The sequence below is a fragment of the Eucyclogobius newberryi genome, unplaced genomic scaffold (assembly GCF_026437365.1).
Source record: "Eucyclogobius newberryi isolate DKJ021-1_F unplaced genomic scaffold, fEucNew1.0.hap1 SCAF_12, whole genome shotgun sequence".
NCBI classification, from domain to species: Eukaryota; Metazoa; Chordata; class Actinopteri; order Gobiiformes; family Gobiidae; genus Eucyclogobius; species Eucyclogobius newberryi.
The window spans coordinates 18,149,631-18,175,108 of record NW_027315746.1 but is presented as its reverse complement, the minus strand read 5'-3'; the positions used below and the strand labels follow the sequence as shown (position 1 = coordinate 18,175,108).

General features: G+C 43.1%; 2 protein-coding genes across 4 annotated transcripts in view; both read left to right on the top strand.

Annotated features, from left to right (window-relative positions):
- dab1b (DAB adaptor protein 1b) overlaps positions 1 to 5,498 on the top strand; it is a 35,875-nt gene extending 30,377 nt beyond the window's left edge. For all 3 annotated transcript variants that reach the window (XM_072441159.1, XM_072441161.1, XM_072441160.1), the window contains 6 exons: positions 1,094 to 1,141; positions 1,652 to 1,763; positions 1,894 to 2,523; positions 3,093 to 3,184; positions 4,001 to 4,106; positions 4,313 to 5,498. In XM_072441159.1, coding sequence (XP_072297260.1) covers positions 1,094 to 1,141; positions 1,652 to 1,763; positions 1,894 to 2,523; positions 3,093 to 3,184; positions 4,001 to 4,090 — 972 coding nt within the window. In that variant the 3' untranslated portion in view covers positions 4,091 to 4,106; positions 4,313 to 5,498. The remainder of the gene's footprint in view (positions 1 to 1,093; positions 1,142 to 1,651; positions 1,764 to 1,893; positions 2,524 to 3,092; positions 3,185 to 4,000; positions 4,107 to 4,312) is intronic.
- Positions 5,499 to 6,101: 603 nt separating this feature from the next.
- c8b (complement component 8, beta polypeptide) lies at positions 6,102 to 25,443 on the top strand. Its single transcript, XM_072441157.1, has 12 exons — positions 6,102 to 6,366; positions 6,473 to 6,605; positions 7,321 to 7,468; positions 23,172 to 23,313; positions 23,390 to 23,522; positions 23,732 to 23,929; positions 23,998 to 24,244; positions 24,311 to 24,439; positions 24,518 to 24,681; positions 24,789 to 24,942; positions 25,097 to 25,168; positions 25,253 to 25,443. Exons 1-12 carry the CDS (start codon positions 6,287 to 6,289, stop codon positions 25,405 to 25,407), a joined length of 1,755 nt encoding a protein of 584 aa, XP_072297258.1. The 5' UTR covers positions 6,102 to 6,286; the 3' UTR covers positions 25,408 to 25,443.
- The last annotated feature ends 35 nt before the right edge of the window (positions 25,444 to 25,478 follow it).

Below are 25,478 nucleotides of genomic sequence, written 5' to 3'. Positions count from 1 at the left end.
CCAAACCCCAAATTGGACCCATGTTGTGCAGCTGGTACTACCATGTCTAAAAAGCTGTTTCCTTCACAGGGTGAAGAGGTTTGTAAGTGGGTGCATGCAGTGTAGCCACAAATATGTAGATCACTCAGAATAAAATTCATTTAGATTTGATTCCACCTCGGTAGAAGTATTTTGCCAACATTTAATTAAAGTTCAACCTTTGAAAATAGCTCTTTTCAGCCCCGCTGTTGTGTGCTTGTTGCTCGGCATATCAACCCAGACAAACTGTCCCGGCCTCTCACTATCTCAGCCAAACAGCCCATGCCCATACAAGTGGCAGCGCTTCCATATCTCTAAGTGTTACTGCTTGTCTGTTCATTCAGTTGGAGCTTTATTTAAGGACCTTGGATAGTTCCCCTGATGTTTGCCTGCAGGGACACAACTTCTGTGTACAACTTCTTCTTTCACCCTCCCCCCACAATTCTGAGCAGTTCCTTCAATTTTTATTGCATAAAGATGTCCTAATCTTTGAAAAGGACATAATAATTTGTTAGAATCACTATTACTGTTGATTCTTGCTGTCTTTTTGTCCTTGTCTATTTGTGTACTTATTTATTGCATGCGATTCATTGTCTGCTTTGCATGGCCCCAGCGACATTTCATGCAACGTAGCCATCTCATGTGTGTCTTTCGGAGCCGTGACCCCACTCCTTTTAAAGTGGAGTCTTTGTTTTGGTTGGGTGGTTTTCAAGAAGCAAGTACTTTATGAAATGAATACCCTCCTTTGTGTGTCAGTCTTGACGCAGGCTAGAAGCAGCATAATGAAGTGGACCCTCTCTCATGGGGCTCCTCTGATTGGCAGAAATAAGAATATCTAATCAAGGGCTTTATAAGTGAATAGCCTTTTACCCACTCAATAATCGAGGGCCTTGAAAGTCTAATTTTAGATCCATTTTCTGATAATGAAATGAGAAGACCGTTGTTTCGTTGTACCCAGAGCCCCACTGTGAATAGATTTCACACCCCACCTGCCCACCCAACCATGCAGGCACTATAGGATCTGGGTTTTATAGTTCATTGTTCTGATATATCACTACTCTCTTCAAATTCACAGAATATCAACCACTTTGATTTGTTCGGAGACATGTCTACTCCTCCCTCGGTGAGTATTGCTGAGTTATAACTTAAAAGAGACAAATGCTTTTTTCAGGTACTTGGTGTTGAATTTTAACTGGTTACTTTGATGTGGCCCTTGACTCTAGCCTGGATCAGAGGCAGGGTGAAGGCAATAAAACAGTAGTACATGATTCTTTTATATTATGTTGATTGCAAATCGCATCATTGATCCTATTGACTCAAAACTGATGGTGGCTGATTTCACTGTAACAAGCAATGGATTGTCATTTACGTGTTGTTACAAAGTGGCTTTGCAACATTTTATAACACTACATTTATCAATTACATCACAACTAAGTGCAGGAAAGTTAACGGGTATAGGGGGTGGGTGAAAACAGACATTTTCTGAGCACTAAAGCCTCAGTTGCAGGACAATATAGGATGACTCAAACATGCAGGGATCAATCAAAATACAACTGTGAGTAAGATAATGATGAGGGAACAGTCACTGTTGGCGAGGTGACTCTGACAGCTGCGTTTGTATGTGTGCCTCCAGATGCCTCCATCTCCTGCCAACACTCTGGACCCGAGTCGCAGCAGTCGCCATCAGCAACATGCTGCTGCTGCAGAGTTGTACGCTCCGTTCAGTCCCACGTCAGTGCCATCAGGTAACCTCACATGTATTATGCTTTTGTAGTGAAAGTGGAATTTTTAATCTGTGTTTTGTACTGTTTTATTCCAAAATATTTCTTACTCGGTAAAACCAGATAAAACTGAGCTGTTTACTTCCTTTCCCAGGCTACATGACTATGGGCCCTGTGCAAGCAGCGCAGTGGGCACAGCAGGGCTTTTCTGGACAGGCCCAGACTCTTGCCTTTCCTGTTCAGGGGCCGCTCCAGGTGGCACAGGTCCTACCCAGCGGTCAGCCGCTCATCTGGAGCCAGGCCAACATTTTCCCTGCCACACAGCAGCAGTGGGCGGCCATGGCTGCCTACATGCCCGCTCAGACTGTGGGGGTAGGAGGCCACGCCATCCCAGCCGCCATGTTGCAGGGTCTGGTGCCTATCACAGCCGTGTGTCCTCAGGCCTGTGAGTTGTCTGCACCCTCCTCTGCCATCACCAGCCCCCAACACGGCGCTGACCCCGCCCTTATACAGAGACACATGAGTCTGAGAGATGACGCTGATGCAGGAGAGGGGCCCTCATCCTTAGTGCTGACCAGTGTAGGGGTAACCTCGGCGACGGTCAGCAGGTGTGGGACCCCGGGCCCCATAAGTGCCCCGGACACGCTGGTGTGCAGTCAGCTGCTCTCAGTGTCATCACAGCTGGGCATTGCTGCACAGGAGGAGGACTGCTGCTGCAGCGACCTTGACCTGTCCCGCATGACCTTGAGCCCAGGGACTTCCACGTCCCCATCCACCGAATCACGTAAGTCAAACACCTCTGTTAGGTTCTGTTGGCAGTTCAGTCTCAAGTAGATCTGTCCAATGAACAGAAGTACCAGATGACATGCCCTAACACACACACACACCACACACACACACACACACACACACACCACACACACACACACACACATACACACACCACACACACACACACACACACACATACACACACACACACAGACACACACACACACACACACACCACACACACACACACACACACAGACACACACACACACACACACACCACACACACACACACACACACAGACACACACACACACACACACACACCACACACACATACACACACATACACACACACACACACACAGACACACACACACCACACACACACACACACACATACACACACACACACACACACACACACACACACACACCACACACACACACACACACAAACACACATACACACACACAGACACACACATACACACACACACACACACACACAGACACACACATACACACACACACACACACACACACACACAAACTCTCATGTGACCTACTTTGTGTCTGCAGCTTCAACTCCAGCTCCTCATCAGAGCTTGTCCCAGGCCAGTGACCCCCTGGAGCCGCCTGTGGATCCCGAGAGCACCAAGGAGGAGCATGCAGTATGTATTCTCCTTCTGGGTCGCTTCACAGTCAATAGGATTCATGGATTGGATTTACCCAGTGACTGGCAAAATGTTGTAATCTATTAGTGTCCTCGGCCTCATGAGTTCTCAGCTGGAGTTTACATCATGTACCCAGCAGAATGTCATGTGGATTGATTTCATCCTAGAAAAATTGTCAAGTCAATTATGAGTTAAAGGTCAAAGATGATTTATGAGTTTGATTAGATCAAATGTAATTATACTTGAATTACTGCTCATACTTCCCTGATGAATGCTCAGATCTACACTAGAAATAACGTTTTTGGGGCCATTTTCCTCTAGCAATCATCTACAGCAAAATATCACAATTTACTGATTTTAGTAACTAGTGACATTGGTAAATAGACCATATGGAAAGATTTGCCTTATAATTGTTGTTCGGTGTAAGAAATACCAGTAGTTCTCAAACTTTTTACATCAAGTGAGAATCGAAACGTCCAGATGACGACAACTGAATCTTTTTCTACAATGGGACACTCCTGGACGAATGAGGGAATACACCAACGTTTTACATCAAGATAATATTTGGCTATCCGAGTCCTGCCAGTTATAAACCCAGACTATAAACGGTCTAAATTGGGGCTAAGCCAGGTTTAAAATGTGACTAAATCCTGGATAAAGTAGTTCTGAAACATTTAGATATCTAAAACAGAAATATCAAACTGCAGATGACCATGCATACCACTCTGAACCACTGAATGTAAAGGAGGAACTCATACTATATATTATTCATAATTTTTTTAAAAATCAACATGACTATACTTTCCCTCCAAGGGCTTGACTGATGTGAGGTCAGTGTCTCCTGAACCCTGTGCAGATCTGGAAACGACGCAGGATCAGGGCTGTCCAAATGAAGAAAGCTAGAGTACAATACTCTCAGGTAAATGAACTACTCTCAATTTTCTTCAAAAACAATTATTTAATCTGTCCTTCCTTGTCCTTGCTATTGTTTTCTTCACTATTGGGTCAGAGTCCTCATCTCATTGCTATGCACAGAAAATGCTGCATTAATGAAGGCTGAATATTGCCCCCTGGTGGTGAGAGGTGTAGCTGCAGCTTTCATGAGTCTTGTCTTTTGTGCTGCAGGTGAAGGACTCTGAAATGATGTTTTACAAATGAAAGAAGAGAGAGGGAATGACTGTGAACTGCTGCACCTGGAGCAGCCATCTCTACAGACTTATGTGCTGTTTAGCAACCTTTAAAGGGACTTGAATCTTTGCATTTGCTTTCTGCAAGAGGCCATTTACTGTACACCTCCACAAATGTACAAGCCAGTAAGGAAGTGACCTTTGAACTTTACTTGGTACTCCTGGTTCAATAAAAGACTGCTCCTGTGGAGGGTGACTGAGAATCCCATATCTTTACAGCTGACATCTGTCCCCTGTGAAGACTGGACCAGTGGCTGTGTATCATCCATTTGCATGTGCGGACAGGTCCATGGACTCCAGACTGAGCGTCTCCTTTAAAGATTTCAACAAATCAAGATGAGCTCAGTCAATATTTTCTAAGCTGTGAAGTATTATTGATGATGCAAAGTCATTCAAGTTATCAGATGACTTTGAGACATCAATCTTTAAATCAAATTTGCCAAACATTTATTTTGTAAATAAAAATCGTCCCAGTGCCCCGTCCCTGAGCCTCTGTGCCATACTATGCTCTCTGCCTCCGCCATCTTCTGTGTGTCCCACCAGCACCTCCATAGACGTCTGGATGTTTGTTAGCTTTCGCTGCCATTTCTATGTTTTCTTCTGTTACTTATAAACTGTGAATCTGTGTAACATGACCATTTGGAATAAACCATGTCTCACTTGTTGTGAATGTGAGAGATGAAAACTGCAGATTTTCCAGAATAAATATTTTATAATAAATAGCAGGACATCCTGCATATTATTGTTTTATACCATTGTATTGTTTACATTTTACTTCTCAGTTGTGTGTGAGTCCTATCTGAAGATATGACATTTAAACATGAAAGAGTGTGTCATTGCCTTACATTTATTTCTGTTGGCTGTCACTATTGTACGGTAAGCAGCTCATTGTTATTAGGGGAAAAAATCAATAGAGATCTTACAGTTGCTTTTAAATGCAAGCGTACGACTTTAGCCCTGCCTGTATAAGAAAATACGATAAAGCCCAATTGTTTTGTACATTTTATTTATAAAACTGAAAGCTGACATGAAAACATGAAAGAGACTTTCGTATGTCGTATGACCCCCCATTCACTGTCCACATGCTACTGTTCATCACAATAAAATAACACGTGATTACCAAACAGTGTGTTTCATTTACATTCTTATTTTATTATCTACTCTGTCTAAACCTAAAACCTCCCCTGTCTACTCCCCTGGTATAATCAACACAAATTACATAACATAATCAAATGAAATGTGGAAGCACTACATCTGACAACTCATTACTGATAGAGAAATTCCACTGCTGTGCCAAGGACACCGCCAGCTCAGTTGTTCTCTAGCCTACGCCATCAGAAGTATAATACGCCATATAACAGTCACTAGGTCCTGTATTAAACACAGACAAGCACATGCCTCTCTTTTACAACTCCCAGGCTACAATTCATCCTACAAACATGACTGTACATTTAAAAAAGTCACATCAAGTAAAACACACTTTGTATTAAAAAATGCATTTGAAAATAAGTAAATGCTATTGTGTATGTATTGTTATTTTATTACACATGGAAATCTCAGTAAACCTTTGACTGAATCCTGTGACAGTGGCAAAGGGCAGAAATCCCTCAAGGTAAATGTTTGCAGGTTACGAGTACAAAGTGTTACGGGAATGTGTTTTTCTATTTGTTTTTCAATCAAACCTTCCACTCTCTCACACATTAAAGGACGTTTTCTCCAAAGCTGTTTGTTTCCTCACTAAATCTGCACCTATTCAACAGAGGCCGAGCATCACAACCAGCAAGTGTTTGAATTCTACTTCTAATCACCACATGGAGTTCATAACTGGGCCATTATCGATCGGCTTGTGTTGACACGGACAGCAGACCTGTGTTGCTATCTGTCCTCTGTCTGTCAGTCCTGATACACAGTCATGCTTCCTCCAGTGATACACCCGGCCAGCAGACTGCATTTCTGTGTACTGCGTGTAACTCTGGGCTTCTGCATCCTGAGGTAAGGAAATACATACATTATAGGCACTAATATATATGGTTTACCCCCTTTTTCTAGACATGAGCCAATTTGAGTTCCTCCTCTAATGTTGTTAATGCATTTACAGTACACTGCAAGCCACAACATCAGGACACGTATCTGTTCGCCAAGCTCCCTCCAGTGATGTAGTTTTCCCGGTGGACTGCGCTGTGTCCGAGTGGAGCCAGTGGTCGAGATGTGACGTCTGTCAGAAAAAGAGGGTGTGCATTAAATATACGATTTCCTTTCTTTTTGTTAATTGGATTGATGGGATCAGAAAATGGCATCAACAAGGAAGGAAGGGTTTATCTATTCACAGGACAATAATGAGCCGAGGGCCGTAGTGTCACCTCTTCTGCTGAAACTGCATAGTGGTGGGTTCTCTTCCTGGCCTCGACCATTTACCGAATGCCTCCACCCTCTCTCCCCATTTCACGCACATGTCCTATCAAATAAAGTATTCGAAACGGAAAATCTAAAAGCAATATTATTTAATGTTCAACTGAAGTGGGACTCTAGTGATATTAATTGTAAAATAATATTTAAATATAATTTACGCTACTTACTTTGTCATTTGTAAGGTGCACTTGAAATTGAGCCTCTTTTTAATAGTAGTAATAATTGTTTTCATAATTTTCTACTCCCATAAATTACACTCTAATTACATAGAATAGATGACCATTAAAGGCCACTGTCTACTTTAACTGTTTCATATGTGCAGTCCCTCCTCTGTCTCCTCTGCTGCTCCCCTGCACTCCATCTCATCCACTTTGCACTGAGCCAGATTAATAACCTTGACATGACAAAGTGAAAACAGGGGGCTAATCTGATTGTAGCTGTTACAGTTCCCAGGAGCCTCGCAGCTCCTCAGCCTCCTTTATTGGCTATAGCGGATGTTTATTGTTGCCGTTTATGTTTGTCTCTGTCTCCTCGCAGTATCGCTTCACTAAGCTCACACAGCCCTCACAGTTTGGAGGAGCACCATGCCACTTTCATGACAGAGAGGAGGAACCCTGCCTTGTCCCAGAGCGCTTCAAATGCACCAACATCCCAGTGTGTGAGGGTTTCCTGTGCACCCACACAGGTTTGTACCTTAAGATTAAAAATCAATAATATATATTACACATATTACATATTATATATGTATCATTTATTGATTTATTTAAATTATCTTTCAAAGCAACAGATACTCTGGTTGATAGCAAAGCAGATTTTACCCAAATGCAATTATAGACTTCAATTACTGTTTCCAAGCGTCTTATGCTGGAGCTTAGGACTGACAGCCGAAAGTTGACTTTAGACTCCAGCGTCTTTGGGTCACTGAAAAGCGCTATATAAATAAAAGTTATTATTAGGCCCGAGCGCCACAAGCTAGCGAGAGGCCTATTAGTCTCGTAAGGCCGTGCGAAGCACGGCTGCGAAAGTGCGCACGTAGTGCGCACGAAATCGAGCGCGAAGCGCTCGCCCACTTCCAAACACTCACTAACGCACTCCTCCACTCATGCACGCCCCGTGCATGCTAATTAGTTGTAGGAAAATGGAACATTACCGTTGTAAACGGGCGAAGCCCGTGCAAAAGTTTGCACTAAACGAGCACTTTACATTGGGATGACGACCGCTTCGCGGTCGTCATCCCCATATAAAGCACTCATTTGCGCTAAGTAGCTCACGAATACGTTCCCCATCTCTTGCATGTTCCGTGCATATAAGCATGTAATGCAAAAATTGAACATTATTACTGTATAGAGGGCCAAAAGCACAAAGTGGGCGGAGCCCACTCAAAATTATCGAAAGTACCCGTCAGTGACCAGGGACCCACACCACCAGGGACCCGCATGTTTGGTGCCCCGTCGCCCCTGGCAAGTACAGTGAACTAGCCCATGCCGAAGGCATGGATCATGCATACTTACTCCTGCTATGACAGAAATAGTCAACAATTAGTGAATGGGCGTAGCCCATTCACTAATTGTTGACAACAGCAGCGCGAAGCGCTGCATTCCTTCAAAAACCCTCCTGGCATCGTCCCGTATGCGAGAATCCATGCCGCAGGCATGGGCCATGCTTGTATCTGCTCAAATCAATGGAAGTCTATGGGGAGTGGGCGGGGCATCCCGACGGAATAGGGAGTGACGAGCGCGTAAGCGCTCGTAATGATGATTCCACCCCATGGCGGCATCGGGAAGGCTTAGAGCTTTCAAACGATGTATAATTTGTTGTTATAGTGGAAACGGCTATATTGTTTTTGCTAAAAATATTATTATTTTTATTTTTATTATTAGGCCCGAGCCCCAGCAGGGGGAGGGCCTATTGCTCCCGCAACGCTGCCGAAGGCAGCGTTGCAACTGTCTGACCAAACATGCGGGCGCAGCCCGCATGTTTGGTACCCCGTCGCCCCTGGCAAGTACAGTGAACTAGCCCATGCCGAAGGCATGGATCATGCATACTTACTCCTGCTATGACAGAAATAGTCAACAATTAGTGAATGGGCGTAGTCCATTCACTAATTGTTGACAACAGCAGCGCGAAGCGCTGCATTCCTCCAAAAACCCTCCTGGCATCGTCCCGTATGCGAGAATCCATGCCGCAGGCATGGGCCATGCTTGTATCTGCTCAAATCAATGGAAGTCTATGGGGAGTGGGCGGGGCATCCCGACGGAATAGGGAGTGACGAGCGCGTAAGCGCTCGTAATGATAATTCCACCCCATGGCGGCATCGGGAAGGCTTAGAGCTTTCAAACGATGTATCATTTGTTGATATAGTAAAAACGGCTATATTGTTTTTGCTAAAAATATTATTATTATTATTATTATTATTATTTTTCTTGTTCTTCTTCAGCGCTTTGATCTCTAATTTGACCCCCTGAACATGCTCAAAAACTCACCAAACTTTGCCCAAAATTCAGAATCGGTGAAAAATTAGATTTTTTCTGGGCCATTTTTTTTTTCGTTAAAAAATGGCGCGACAGCGCCACCGACAAAAGTCAAAATACATTGCGCCTATGGGAGACGCCCCGAGGTCAACTTTGGCGTAAAGCTACGAAATTCGGGACACGCATTCCTCTCGTGAGGATAAACAAAAAAAAACATTGTGGCCACGCCCCCAAACTTACCCTATGGCCGCCATCTTCCTTTGAAAATGAAAACAAGCTGAGTTAGCCATTTTGTTTACGTCAAACTTTGACGAACTCCTCCTAGGGCGTTTTGCCCACCGACTTCAAAATCGGCGTACGTCCTCTGGACAAGTGGGGCATCTAAAGTTATTCAATTTTTTGAGATACCTTTTACGGTCTGTGTGCGGCGCAGCCGCAAAGTTGGACAACTTATTTTGGAATATTGCAGGTCTAAAAATTGCTCCCATTTGATCAAAACCAGTCCGATTAGGACCAAATTTGAATCAGTTGTTAAACTTTCTAGTTTGGACCAGTTTAGGCTGACAAAATTGAAATGGCAGTGATAGCGCCCCCTACAGAGTGATCTTTAAATTAACATTGAAGGTCAAAAATTAGTTTTACCAAAATTGTCTAAACTTTACCCAAAATTCTATTTTGCCGTCCCGATCACAAAAGCCAATCACAAAAATGCCTAATTTTTTACGCCGTAGTCGTAGCGATGACAGAAACCTCCCATGTTATCCCTATGGGAAAACCACAAAATCTCTCAAATTACCACATTTTTATGTTTTACACTTTAACGAAGTCCTCCTAGTGCGTTTTGCCCACCAACCTCAAAATCGGTGTACGTCCTCTAGACAAGTGGTGTATCTAAAGTTATCCAAATTTTAAGGATAACTTTTACGGTCTTTGTGCGACGGAGCCGCAAACGTTTCCCAGAATTCTGACTATTTGGCCTTCAGAGTGGCCTATAAACAATAGAGTTTTTCCAAATGACATGATATTTTGAACAAAATTCTAATTTGCCATCCTGATCATAAAAGTATGAGAGCCAAAGTCATATTTTGTACGGCGTAACCGTAGCGTTGACAGAAACATCCCATGTTATCCTTATGGGAAAATCGTAGAATCGCTCAAATCACCACATTTTTACGCTTCACACTTTAATGAACTCCTCCTAGGGCGATTGCCCGATCAAGTTCATATTTGGAGAATATCATCTACACAAGCGGGGCATCAAAACTTACCTATATTTTGATTCTAAGTGCTACGGTCTCTGTGTGGCGGACCCGCAAATATATGTCAGAAATGGGAAAACAGCGAAATCTCTAAAATCACCACATTTTTACGCTTCACACTTTAACGAACTCCTCCTAGGGCGATTGCCCGATCAAGCTCATATTTGGGGAAAATCATCTACACAAACGGGGCATCAAAAGTTATCCATATTTTGATTTTAAGTGGTACGGTCTCTGTGCCGTGGAGCTGCAAATATACTGTCACAAATGGGAAAAACGCCAAATCCTTGAAATGTTCACATTTACGTTTCACACTTTAACAAACTCCTCCGTGGGCAATAGCTCGATCAAGCTTTACTTTGGGAAAAATCATCTACACAAGCGGGGCATCAAAAGGTATCCATATTTTTATTCCAAGTGCTACGGTCTCTGTGCGGCGGCGCAGCAAATTTGACTGACACTTGTGTTCATTTGCACTGGATTGGCCATGTCCAATGTGTCGCCGTCTGTCAAGTTCTTTTTTTATTCAAGACACAATAAGGGCGCCATCTTTATCAAGTCGAAAGCGCAGAGTCGGAAGGCCGGCGGCCCGCGAGGGCCGTTGGATGCCGCTTGCGGCTTTAATTTTTCTTGTTCTTCTTCAGCGCTTTGAGCTCTAATTTGACCCCCTGAACATGCTCAAAAACTCACCAAACTTTGCCCAAAATTCAGAATCGGCGAAAAATGTTATTTTTTCTGGGCCATTTTTTTTTTCGTTAAAAAATGGCGCGACAGCGCCACCGACAAAAGTCAAAATACATTGCGCCTATGGAAGACGCCCCGAGGTCAACTTTGGCGTAAAGCTACGAAATTCAGGACACGCATTCCTCTCGTGAGGACGAACAAAAAAAATCATTGTGGCCACGCCCCCAGACTTACCCTATGGCCGCCATCTTCCTTTGAAAATGAAAATACGCTGTGTTAGTCATTTTGTTCACGTCAAACTTTGACGAACTCCTCCTAGGGCGTTTTGCCCACCAACTTCAAAATCGGCGTACGTCCTCTGGACAAGTGGGGCATCTAAAGTTATTCAATTTTTTGAGATACCTTTAACGGTCTGTGTGCGGCGCAGCCGCAAAGTTGGACAACTTATTTTGGAATATTGCAGATCTAAAAATTGCTCCCATTTGATCAAAACCAGTCCGATTAGGACCAAATTTGAATCAGTTGTTAAACTTTCTAGTTTGGACCAGTTTAGGCTGACAAAATTGAAATGGCCGCGATAGCGCCCCCTACAGAGTGACCTTTAAATTAACATTGAAGGTCAAAAATTAGTTTTACCAAAATTGTCTAAACTTCACCCAAAATTCTATTTTGGCGTCCCGATCAAAAAAGCCAATCAGACAAATGCCTTAATTTTTACGGCGTAGTCGTAGCGATGACATAAACCTCCCATGTTATCCCTATGGGAAAACCACCAAATCTCTTGAATATCCACATTTTTCTGTTTCACACTTTAACGAACCCCTCCTAGTGCGTTTTGCCCACCAACCTCAAAATCGGTGTACGTCCTCTAGACAAGTGGGGCATCTAAAGTTATCCAAATTTTAAGGATAGCTTTTACGGTCTCTGTGCGACGGAGCCGCAAACGTTTCCCTGAATTCTGACTATTTGGCCTTCAGAGTGGCCTATAAACAATAGAGTTTTTCCAAATGACATGATATTTTGAACAAAATTCTAATTTGCCATCCTGATCATACAAGTATGAGAGCCAAAGTCATATTTTGTACGGCGTAACCGTAGCGATGACAGAAACATCCCATGTTATCCTTATGGGAAAATCGTAGAATCGCTCAAATCACCACATTTTTACGCTTCACACTTTAACAAACTCCTCCTAGGGCGATTGTCCGAACAAACTCATATTTGGGGAAAATCATCTACACAAGCGGGCCATCAAAAGGTATCCATATTTTGATTCTAAGTAATACGGTCTCTGTGTGGCGGACCCGCAAATATGTCACAAATGGAAAAACAGCGAAATCTCTAAAATGACCACATTTTTACGCTTCACACTTTAACAAACTCCTCCTAGTGCGTTTGGCCCACCGATCTCAAAATCGGTGTATCTCCTCTAGACAAGTGGGGCATCTAAATTTATTCAAATTTTATGGATATCATTTACGGTCTCTGTGCAGCTGAGCCTCAAACTTTTCGCAGAATTTGGACTATTTGGCCTTCAGAGTGGCCTATAAACAAGAGTTTTTCCAAATGACATGACATTTTGCACACAATTCTCATTTGCCATCCCCAAAATAAAAGTATGGGAGCCAAAGTCATATTTTGTACAGCGTAGCCATAGCGATGACAGAAACATCCCATGTTATCCCTATGGGGAAACCGCAAAATCTCTAAAATGACCACATTTTTACACTTCACACTTTAACAAACTCCTCCTAGGGCGATTGCCCGATCGAGTTCATATTTGGGGAGAATCATCTACACAAGCGGGGCATCAAAAGTTATCCATATTTTTATTCCAAGTGTCACGGTCTCTATGCGCTGGAGCTGCACATTTGACCGACATTTGTGTTCATTTGCACTGGTTAAGCACAGCATTGTACATGTCCAATGTGTCGCTGTCTTAGTTCTTAGACAATTGCGTTAGCGCCATCTCTGTAAAATGCAGAGAGCAGAGTCGGAAGGCCGGCGGCCCGCGAGGGCCGTTGGATGCCGCTTGCGGCTTTAATTTTTCTTGTTCTTCATCGCTTTGAACTCTAATTTGACCCCCTGAACATGCTCAAAAACTCACCAAACTTTGCCCAAAATTCAGAATCGGCGAAAAATTTTGTTTTTTCTGGGCCATTTTTTTTTCCGTTAAAAAATGGTGCGACAGCGCCACCGACAAAAGTCAAAATACATTGCGCCTATGGGAGACGCCCCGAGGTCAACTTTGTCGTAGAGCTACGAAATTCGGAACACGCATTCCTCTCGTGAGGACAAAAAAAAAATATTATTGTGGCCACGCCCCCAGATTTACCCTATGGCCGCCATCTTCCTTTGAAAATGAAAACACGCTGTGTTAGCCATTTTGTTCACGTCAAACTTTGACGAACTCCTCCTAGGGCGTTTTGCCCACCGACTTCAAAATCGGCGGACGTCCTCTGGACAAGTGGGGCATCTAAAGTTATTCAATTTTTTGAGATACCTTTTACGGTCTGTGTGAGGCGCAGCCGCAAAGATGGACAACTTATTTTGGAATATTGCAGATCTAAAAATTGCTCCCATTTGATCAAAACAAGTCCGATTAGGACCAAATTTGAATCAGTTGTTAAACTTTCTATTTTGGACCAGTTTAGGCTGACAAAATTGAAATGGCCGCGATAGCGCCCCCTACAGAGTGACCTTTAAATTAACATTGAAGGTCAAAAATTAGTTTTACCAAAATTGTCTAAACTTTACCCAAAATTCTATTTTGCCGTCCCGATCACAAAAGCCAATCAGACAAATGCCTTAATTTTTACGGCGTAGTCGTAGCGATGACAGAAACATCCCATGTTATCCCTATGGGAAAACCACAAAATCTCTCAAATTACCACATTTTTATGTTTCACACTTTAACGAACTCCTCCTAGTGCGTTTTGCCCACCAACCTCAAAATCGGTGTACGTCCTCTAGACAAGTGGGGCATCTAAAGTTATCCAAATTTTAAGGATAACTTTTACGGTCTCTGTGCGACGGAGCCGCAAATGTTTCCCAGAATTCTGACTATTTGGCCTTCAGAGTAGCCTATAAACAATAGAGTTTTTCCAAATGACATGATATTTTGCACAAAATTCTAATTTGCCATCCTGATCATACAAGTATGAGAGCCAAAGTCATATTTTGTACGGCGTTACCGTAGCGATGACAGAAACATCCCATGTTATCCTTATGAGAAAATCGTAGAATCGCTCAAATCACCACATTTTTACGCTTCACACTTTAACGAACTCCTCCTAGGGCGATTGTCCGATCAAACTCATATTTGGGGAAAATCATCTACACAAGCGGGGCATCAAAACTTATCCATATTTTTATTCCAAGTGTCACGGTCTCTGTGCGGCGGACCCGCACATTTGACCGACATTTGTGTTCATTTCCACTGGATTGGCCATGTCCAATGTGTCGCCGTCTGTCAAGTTCTTTTTTAATTCAACACACAATAAGGGCGCCATCTTTATCAAGTCGAAAGCGCAGAGTCGGAAGGCCGGCGGCCCGCGAGGGCCGTTGGATGCCGCTTGCGGCTTTAATTATTTTTATTTTTCTTGTTCTTCTGCTTTTTGAGCTCTAATTTGACCCCCTGAACATGCTCAAAAACTCACCAAACTTTGCCCAAAATTCAGAATCGGCGAAAAATTTGATTTTTTCTGGGCCATTTTTTTTTTCGTTAAAAAATGGCGCGACAGCGCCACCGACAAAAGTCAAAATACATTGCGCCTATGGGAGACGCCCCGAGGTCAACTTTGTCGTAAAGCTACGAAATTCGGGACACGCATTCCTCTCGTGAGGACAAAAAAAAAATATTATTGTGGCCACGCCCCCAGACTTACCCTATGGCCGCCATCTTCCTTTGAAAATGAAAACAAGCTGAGTTAGCCATTTTGTTTACGTCAAACTTTGACGAACTCCTCCTAGGGCGTTTTGCCCACCGACTTCAAAATCGGCGGACGTCCTCTGGACAAGTGGGACATCTAAAGTTATCCAATTTTTTGAGATACCTTTTACGGTCTGTGTGCGGCGCAGCCGCAAAGTTGGACAACTTATTTTGGAATATTGCAGATCTAAAAATTGTTCCCATTTGATCAAAACCAGTCCGATTAGGACCAAATTTGAATCAGTTGTTAAACTTTCTAGTTTGGACCAGTTTAGGCTGACAAAATTGAAATGGGCGCGATAGCGCCCCTACAGAGTGACCTTTAAATTAACATTAAAAATTAGTTTTACCAAAATTGTCTAAACTTTACTCAAAATTGTACTTTGCCGTCCCAATCACAAAAGCCAATCACAAAAATGCCTAATTTTTTACGGCGTAGTCGTAGCGATGACAGAAACCTCCCATGTTATCCCTATGGGAAAACCACAAAATCTCTCAAATTACCACATTTTTATGTTTTACACTTTAACGAAGTCCTCCTAGTGCGTTTTGCCCACCAACCTCAAAATTGGTGTACGTCCTCTAGACAAGTGGGGCATCTAAAGTTATCCAAATTTTAAGGATAACTTTTACGGTCTCTGTGCGACGGAGCCGCAAACGTTTCCCAGAATTCTGACTATTTGGCCTTCAGAGTGGTCTATAAACAATAGAGTTTTTTCCAAATGACATGATATTTTGAACAAAATTCTAATTTGCCATCCTGATCATAAAAGTATGAGAGCCAAAGTCATATTTTGTACGGCGTAACCGTAGCGTTGACAGAAACATCCCATGTTATCCTTATGGGAAAATCGTAGAATCGCTCAAATCACCACATTTTTACGCTTCACACTTTAATGAACTCCTCCTAGGGCGATTGTCCGATCAAGTTCATATTTGGAGAATATCATCTACACAAGCGGGGCATCAAAACTTATCCATATTTTGATTCTAAGTGCTACGGTCTCTGTGTGGCGGACCCGCAAATATATGTCAGAAATGGGAAAACAGCGAAATCTCTAAAATGACCACATTTTTACGCTTCACACTTTAACGAACTCCTCCTAGGGCGATTGCCCGATCAAGCTCATATTTGGGGAAAATCATCTACACAAACGGGGCATCAAAAGTTAGTCATATTTTGATTTTAAGTGGTACGGTCTCTGTGCCGTGGAGCTGCAAATATACTGTCACAAATGGGAAAAACGCCAAATCCTTGAATGGTTCACATTTACGCTTCACACTTTAACAAACTCCTCCGTGGGCAATAGCTCGATCAAGCTTTACTTTGGGAAATATCATCTACACAAGCGCGGCATCAAAAGTTATCCATATTTTTATTCCAAGTGCTAAGGTCTCTGTGCGGCGGCGCAGCAAATTTGACTGACACTTGTGTTGATTTGCACTGGATTGGCCATGTCCAATGTGTCCCCGTCTGTCAAGTTCTTTTTTAATTCAACACACAATAAGGGCGCCATCTTTATCAAGTCGAAAGCGCAGAGTCGGAAGGCCGGCGGCCCGCGAGGGCCGTTGGATGCCGCTTGCGGCTTTAATATTCTTTCTTCTTCTTCTTCTTCTTCTTCTTCTCGGGACCAACCCCCCTATTTTTCACCCAGTGAACATTGACGAAAAGTCACAAAAATGTTCACACCTCTAAAAATCGTGCCTCTCTACATTCTGGCTATTTCCCTTTTCTAAAATAAAAAAAATTGGCGCGTCAGCGCCCCCAAATGTACCAAAAATGCATTGAGAGATGGGAAATGACCCAAAAAAAATCTGATCGTAGAATCATGAAATTTGGCGCAGAGGTAGATGGTGACAAGAGAAGTAAAAAATATTATTACGGCAACGCCGTCCGCCCAACCAAATGTCGGCCATATTGCTTCAAAAATGGCTAAACATGACTTCGGAGTTTTTCCAAACGTCGTACTTTTACGAACTCCTCCCAGGGCGTTGGCCATAAAAAGCTGAAATTTGGTGAAAATGCTACTGAGGAGTGGGACATCAAAAGTTATCCAAATTACATTGATACCTCTCATGGTCTCGGTGCGGCGAAGCCGCAAACTGTAGCTAGAATTTCAGAAATCTCCCATATTTAAAATTTATGCCGTTTGCGCAGATAAAGTCCGAATTGCGTCAAATTAGAATCAGTTGTTAAACTCTTTGCCCTAAACCTACTTGAAGTGAAATAAATTAATTTGGAGCCACAGCGCCCCCTACAGATTTTATATGGAGGTTAAATGTTTAGTTTTGCGAAATTATATGAAATTTGACACACAACTCAATTTTAGCATCCCCATCAAAAAAGTCAATGAGACCCATGTCATAATTGTTATGGCGTTGCCGTAACGATGACCGAAACCTTTCATGTTATTCCAATGGGGAAATCGCCAGAACATGTTTACACTTTAGACTTTCACAAACTCCTCCCAGGGCGTCAGCCCTATTAACCTGAAATTTGGTGAGACTCATCTTCAGGACCATCAAAAGTTATCCACATTTTCATTCAAAGAGTCACGGTGTCTGTGCGGCAAAGCCGCACATTTTGCCAAGAATTCAAAATAAAATAGCTTTTTGATGGTAAAACAAAGGGGAGAAGATGTGACAGCGTCACAGATTCAGCAGTAGGCGTAATAAAAGGACAATTGGGGCGCGTTAGCGCCCCCTCCTCTTGCGGCGTGGCGGCGGTGTGGCGGCGGCGTGGCGAGGGCCGATCATTGCCGCTTGCGGCTATATTTATTATTATTAGGCCCGAGCCCCAGCAGGGCGGAGGGCCTATTGCTCCCGCAACGCTGCCGAAGGCAGCGTTGCAACTGTCTGACCAAACATGCGGGCGCAGCCCGCATGTTTGGTACCCCGTCGCCCCTGGCAAGTACAGTGAACTAGCCCATGCCGAAGGCATGGATCATGCATACTTACTCCTGCTATGACAGAAATAGTCAACAATTAGTGAATGGGCGTAGCCCATTCACTAATTGTTGACAACAGCAGCGCGAAGCGCTGCATTCCTCCAAAAACACTCCTGGCATCGTCCCGTACGCGAGAATCCATGCCGCAGGCATGGGCCATGCTTGTATCTGCTCAAATCAATGGAAGTCTATGGGGAGTGGGCGGGGCATCCCGACGGAATAGGGAGTGACGAGCGCGTAAGCGCTCGTAATGATGATTCCACCCCATGGCGGCATGGGGAAGGCTTAGAGCTTTCAAACGATGTATAATTTGTTGTTATAGTGGAAACGGCTATATTGTTTTTGCTAAAAATATTATTAGGCCCGAGCGCCACAAGCTGGCGAGAGGCCTATTAATCTCGTAAGGCCGTGCGAAGCACGGCTGCGAAAGTGCGCACGTAGTGCGCACGAAATCGAGCGCGAAGCGCTCGCCCACTTCCAAACACTCACTAACGCACTCCTCCACTCATGCACACCCGTGCATACTAATTAGTAGTAGGAAAATGGAACATTACCGTTGTAAACGGGCGAAGCCCGTGCAAAAGTGCGCACTAAACGAGCACTTTACATTGAGATGACGACCGCTTCGCGGTCGTCATCCCCATATAAAGCACTCATTTGCGCGAAGTACCTCACGAATACGTTCCCCATCTCTTGCATGTTCCGTGCATATAAGCATGTAATGCAAAAAATGAACATTATTACTGTATAGAGGGCCAAAAACACAAAGTGGGCGGAGCCCACTCAAAATTAACGAAAGTACCCGTCAGTGACCAGGGACCCACACCATGAGGTAGGAAAGCGCGAGCGCTTTCCGAAAATGTATAGTTTATGATATTTGGAAAATGGGAAACATTGTTTTCGTATCGGAATATTATTCTTTCTTTCTTCTTCTCGGGACCAACCCCCCTATTTTTCACCCAGTGAACATTGACGAAAAGTCACAAAAATTTGCACACCTCTAAAAATCGTGCCTCTCTACATTCTGGCTATTTCCCTTTTCTAAAATAAAAAAAATTGGCGCGTCAGCGCCCCCAAATGTACCAAAAATGCATTGAGAGATGGGAAATGACCCAAAAAAAATTTGATCGTAGAATCATGAAATTTGGCGCAGAGGTAGATGGTGACAAGAGAAGTAAAAAATATTATTACGGCAACGCCGTCCGCCCAACCAAATGTCGGCCATATTGCTTCAAAAATGGCTAAACATGACTTCGGAGTTTTTCCAAACGTCGTACTTTTACGAACTCCTCCCAGGCCGTTGGCCCTAAAAAGCTGAAATTTGGTGAAAATGCTACTGAGGAGTGGGACATCAAAAGTTATCCAAATTACATTGATACCTGTCACGGTCTCTGTGCGGCAAAGCCGCAAACTGTAGCAAGAATTTCAGAAATCTCCCAAATTTAACATTTCTGCCGTTTGCGCAGATAAAGTCCGAATTGCGTCAAATTAGAATCAGTTGTTAAACTCTTTGCCCTAAACCTACTTGAAGTGAAATAAATTAATTTGGAGCCACAGCGCCCCCTACAGATTTTATATGGAGGTTAAATATTTAGTTTTGCGAAATTATATGAAATTTGACACACAATTCAATTTTGGCCCCATCAAAAAAGTCAATGAGACCCATGTCATAATTGTTATGGCTTTGCCGTAACGATGACCGAAACCTTCCATGTTATTCCAATGGGGAAATCGCCAGAACATGTTTACACTTTAGACTTTCACAAACTCCTCTTAGGGCGTTAGACATATTAACCTGAAATTTGGTGAGACTCATCTTCAGGGGTGGACCATCAAAAGTTATCCACATTTTTATTCAAAGAGTCACGGTGTCTGTGCGGCAAAGCCGCACATTTTGCCAAGAATTCAAAATAAAATAGCTTTTTGATGGTAAAACAAAGGGGAGAAGATGTGACAGCGTCACAGATTCAGCAGTAGGCGTAATAAAAGGACAATTGGGGCGCGTTAGCGCCCCCTCCTCTTGCGGCGTGGCGGCGGCGTAGCGAGGGCCGATCATTGCCGCTTGCGGCTATATTTACTATTATTTTTCTTGTTCTTCATCGCTTTGAACTCTAATTTGACCCCCTGAACATGCTTAAAAACTCACCAAACTTTGCCCAAAATTCAGAATCGGCGAAAAATTTAGTTTTTTCTGGGCCATTTTTTTTTTTCTAAAAAAATGGCGTGACAGCGCCACCGACAAAAGTCAAAATACATTGCGCCAATGGGAGACGCCCCGAGGTCAACTTTGTCGTAAAGCTACGAAATTCGGAACATGCATTCCTCTTGTGAGGACAAAAAACAAATATTATTGTGGCCACGCCCCCAGACTTACCCTATGGCCGCCATCTTCCTTTGAAAATGAAAACACGCTGTGTTAGCCATTTTGTTCACGTCAAACTTTGACGAACTCCTCCTAGGGCGTTTTGCCCACCGACTTCAAAATCGGCGGACGTCCTCTGGACAAGTGGGGCATCTAAAGTTATCCAATTTTTTTAGATACCTTTTACGGTCAGTGTGCGGCGCAGCCGCAAAGTTAAACAACTTATTTTGGAATATTGCAGATCTAAAAATTGCTCCCATTTGATCAAAACGAGTCCGATTAGGACCAAATTTGAATCAGTTGTTAAACTTTCTAGTTTGGACCAGTTTATGATGACAAAATTGAAATGGCCGCGATAGCGCCCCCTACAGAGTGACCTTTAAATTAACATTGAAGGTCAAAAATTAGTTTTATCAAAATGTTCTAAACTTTACCCAAAATTCTATTTTGGCGTCCCGATCAAAAAAGCCAATCAGACAAATGCCTTATTTTTTACGCCGTAGTCGTAGCGATGACAGAAACCTCCCATGTTATCCCTATGGGAAAACCACAAAATCTCTCAAATATCCACATTTTTATGTTTCACACTTTAACAAACTCCTCCTAGTGCGTTTTGCCCACGAACCTCAAAATTGGTGTACGTCCTCTAGACAAGTGGGGCATCTAAAGTTATCCAAATTTTAAGGATAACTTTTACGGTCTCTGTGCGACGGAGCCGCAAACGTTTCCCAGAATTCTGACTATTTGGCCTTCAGAGTGGCCTATAAACAATAGAGTTTTTTCCAAATGACATGACATTTTGAACAAAATTCTAATTTGCCATCCTGATCATAAAAGTATGAGAGCCAAAGTCATATTTTGTACGGCGTAACCGTAGCGATGACAGAAACATCCCATGTTATCCTTATGGGAAAATCGCAGAATCGCTCAAATCACCACATTTTTTATGCTTCACACTTTAACAAACTCCTCCTAGGGCGATTGTCCGATCAAGTTCATATTTGGAGAATATCATCTACACAAGCGGGGCATCAAAACGTATCCATATTTTGATTCTAAGTGCTACGGTCTTTGTGTGGCGGACCCGCAAATATATGTCAGAAATGGGAAAACAGCGAAATCTCTGAAATGTTCACATTTACGCTTCACACTTTAACAAACTCCTCTGTGGGCAATAGCTCGATCAACCTCATATTTGAGGAAATATCATCTACACAAGCGGCATCAAAACTTATCCATATTTATATTCTAAGTGCTACGGTCTCTGTGCGGCGGAGCAGCAAATTTGACTGACACTTGTGTTGATTTGCACTGGATTGGCCATTTCAAATGTGTCGCCGTCTGTCAAGTTCTTTTTTAATTCAACACACAATAAGGGCGCCATCTTTATCAAGTCGAAAGCGCTGAGTCGGAAGGGCGGCGGCCCGCGAGGGCCATTGGATGCCGCTTGCGGCTTTAATTCTTTCTTCTTCTTCTCGGGACCAACCCCCCCATTTTTCACCCAGTGAACATTGACGAAAAGTCACAAAAATTTGCACACCTCTAAAAATCGTGCCTCTCTACATTCTGGCTATTTCCCTTTTCTAAAATAAAAAAAATTGGCGCGTCAGCGCCCCCAAATGTACCAAAAATGCATTGAGGGATGGGAAATGACCCCAAAAAAATCTGATCGTAGAATCATGAAATTTGGCGCAGAGGTAGATGGTGACAAGAGAAGTAAAAAATATTATTACGGCAACGCCGTCTGCCCAACCAAATGTCGGCCATATTGCTTCAAAAATGGCTAAACATGACTTCGGAGTTTTTCCAAACGTCGTACTTTTACAAACTCCTCCCAGGGCGTTGGCCCTAAAAAGCTGAAATTTGGTGAAAATGCTACTGAGGAGTGGGACATCAAAAGTTATCCAAATTATATTGATACCTCTCACGGGCTCTGTGCGGCGAAGCCGCAAACTGTAGCTAGAATTTCAGAAATCTCCCATATGTAAAATTTCTGCCGTTTGCGCAGATAAAGTCCGAATTGCGTCAAATTAGAATCAGTTGTTAAACTCTTTGCCCTAAACCTACTTGAAGTGAAATAAATGTATTTGGCGCCACAGCGCCCCCTACAGATTTTATATTGAGGTTGAATGTTTAGTTTTGCGAAATTATCTGAAATTTGACACACAACTCAATTTTGGCATCCCCATCAAAAAAGTCAGTGAGACCCATGTCATAATTGTTATGGCGTTGCCGTAGCGATGACCAAAACCTCCCATGTTATTCCAATGGGGAAATCGCCAGAACATGTTTACACTTTAGACTTTCACAAACTCCTCCCAGGGCGTTAGCCCTATTAACCTGAAATTTGGTGAGACTCATCTTCAGTGGTGGACCATCAAAAGGTATCCACATTTTTATTCAAAGAGTCACGGTGTCTGTGCGGCAAAGCCGCACATTTTGCCAAGAATTCAAAATAAAATTGCTTTTTGATGGTAAAACAAAGGGGAGAAGATGTGACAGCGTCACAGATTCAGCAGTAGGCGTAATAAAAGGACAATTGGGGCGCGTTAGCGCCCCCTCCTCTTGCGGCGTGGCGGCGGCGTAGCGAGGGCCGATCATTGCCGCTTGCGGCTATGTTTATTATTATTTAAAATTACTATATACATCTCAAGTGACCTCATGCCCTTTTTAATCCAGCAATGACTTGTCTAACTAATGTTAGAAATGTCTGTCTTAAATAAACTCCTTCAGGTCGATGCATTCCTCGAACCTTACAGTGCAATGGGGAGGACGACTGCGGGGACAACTCAGATGAAGCAGGCTGCAGGCGGGACAACCACCCCTGTAGGGAGTATGCCGAGGAGTATTGGGGCATTGAAAACCTGGCCATGGGGTTGGTCCATCTCACATTTACAATAAGTAATCCGCTGATCAGATTTTCCCACATGGCTGTGTTCTTGAGCCCACAGGATCAACATATTGGACAGCAAGCTGGAGGGAGTGGTGCTGGATAACAGATACTACGCTGGCAGCTGCCTTCCACACTACATTCAAGACAATAGATTCAGGAAGCCCTACAACTTGCAGCAGTACACGCTTCAGGTAACACAATTCAATCTGAAAAAAAAGCATTAAAAATTAAAGCAATAGTTATTCATTTATAAAGTAAAAAAATAAACTTGAACATTTCTCATTCAACAATGGAGAAACATTTTACTTGAATATGTTTAAAATGAAAAAAGGCCAGAGAATGGATTTTTTTGGGACTCTTCTGGTTATATATTTTTTGCTGTTACTATTTTTTTCTCTAGACAAGAGGTTCTTATGACTTCACCTTGAAGCATTTTGACACATACTCCATGTTTATGGAGCACACCATGAAGGAGCATACATCAAAGACCTCTTTCTCCATTGGCTTTGCTGTACCGGGTGTTGCTGAGTTTGGGTTCAACTATGCTGACAGCAAATACTCCAAATCGATTAGGAAGCTTCGCAAAGCAAGTGGCAAAGTAAGACCTCGAGTTCAACCTTTTTCTATACTGACTTGTTTCTGTGAGTTTTTGACCTCTTCTTTTAGACCAACAGCTTTATCGAGGCCAAAGCAGAGCTGGAGCTGGCCCAATACATTCTTAAATCTGATGAACTGATGCTCCACCCCAAGTTCCTGCAGCGACTCCGCTCTCTGCCACGTGTTGACATGCTGTCTTATGGCGAGTACAGGCAACTTTACAGAGACTACGGCACCCATTACATCACAGAGGCTGCGCTGGGGGGAACCTACGTACACACCATCATCTTAGATAAAGAGAAACTGGAAAAAAGTGGTGAGTGCAATCAAATTCAAATTGGTCAGAGTTGGACGAGGGGTGGCTAACAAATACATTGGGTAGACTACACTTTGGATGACTACAAAAACTGCGTGGAAGTTGGCCTCAGATTAGGTGCCAACATCAAAGGTGTCTATGTGACTGGAGGTTTGGAGGCGGGAGGCTGTGCAGGACTGCTGAATGAGATGGGAGGTATGTACACTAATTGCTCAATTTGCTTTGGTGGTCTGAATAAACCATCCAAAAAGTAAACAAGCTTGTCTTTGTTAGATGACACCGTTAAGGGGCGGATGGTGGAGGATTTTGTGGCTGTAGTTAAAGGTGGAAGCAGTGAAACTGTAACTGCACTTGTGTCTAAGAAACTGCCTGATTCAAAACTGATGAATCTGTGGGGTCAAGGAGTACGTTTTAACCCTGACTTCATCCAAAGAACAGTACGTTATTCCATCTCTGTTAAAGGTGTTGTGACGAGGTGGAGACAAATTCAAATGTGCAAAAAAAGATCTTTGCTACAATGATGATCCATTTGTGCATAAAACAGACCAGACCACTGTATGAGCTGGTGACATCCAGGGACTTCATTCAGAGTGACGTCTTGAAGAGAAACCTTCAGAGGGCGTTGACAGAGTACCTCACTGAGATCAGCCCCTGTCGATGCGCCCCCTGTCGCAACAATGGAGTTGCTGTGCTCAAAGGTATAAAGTATAGAACTTTTTGTTAAATCAAGCTAATCCACTCAACAAAACGTTATTGAACACAATTTTACATTACGTAAAATTTAGCAGCAAACTTGTGCTTAATGCTCTTATATCATATATATCTCAAGTACACTCAAATCTATGTGACTAGGGACCAGATGTGACTGCATTTGCCCAACTGGATACAGTGGAAGAGGCTGTGAGAGCACCCAGCGGTCAACAAGTTAATATCACAAAACAAATTCCTATTTTAATATTTGTAATTTTATTTTTATTTTGTATTTCCAACTTTCATTTCTTGTGTTAGATCTAGGTATTGATGGCAGTTGGAACTGTTGGGGTGCGTGGTCATCCTGTAGCGGAGGCACTAAGAGCAGGAGTCGAGACTGTAACAATCCAGCGCCAAGTAACGGAGGCATGGCCTGCAGAGGACCGCCACAAGAGTCTACTCAGTGTTTTTAAAATCAGTATATTTCTATATTAAAGTGATTATCTGGACTGCTTTTGTTGCATAATCTTTCTGTACTCTCTGA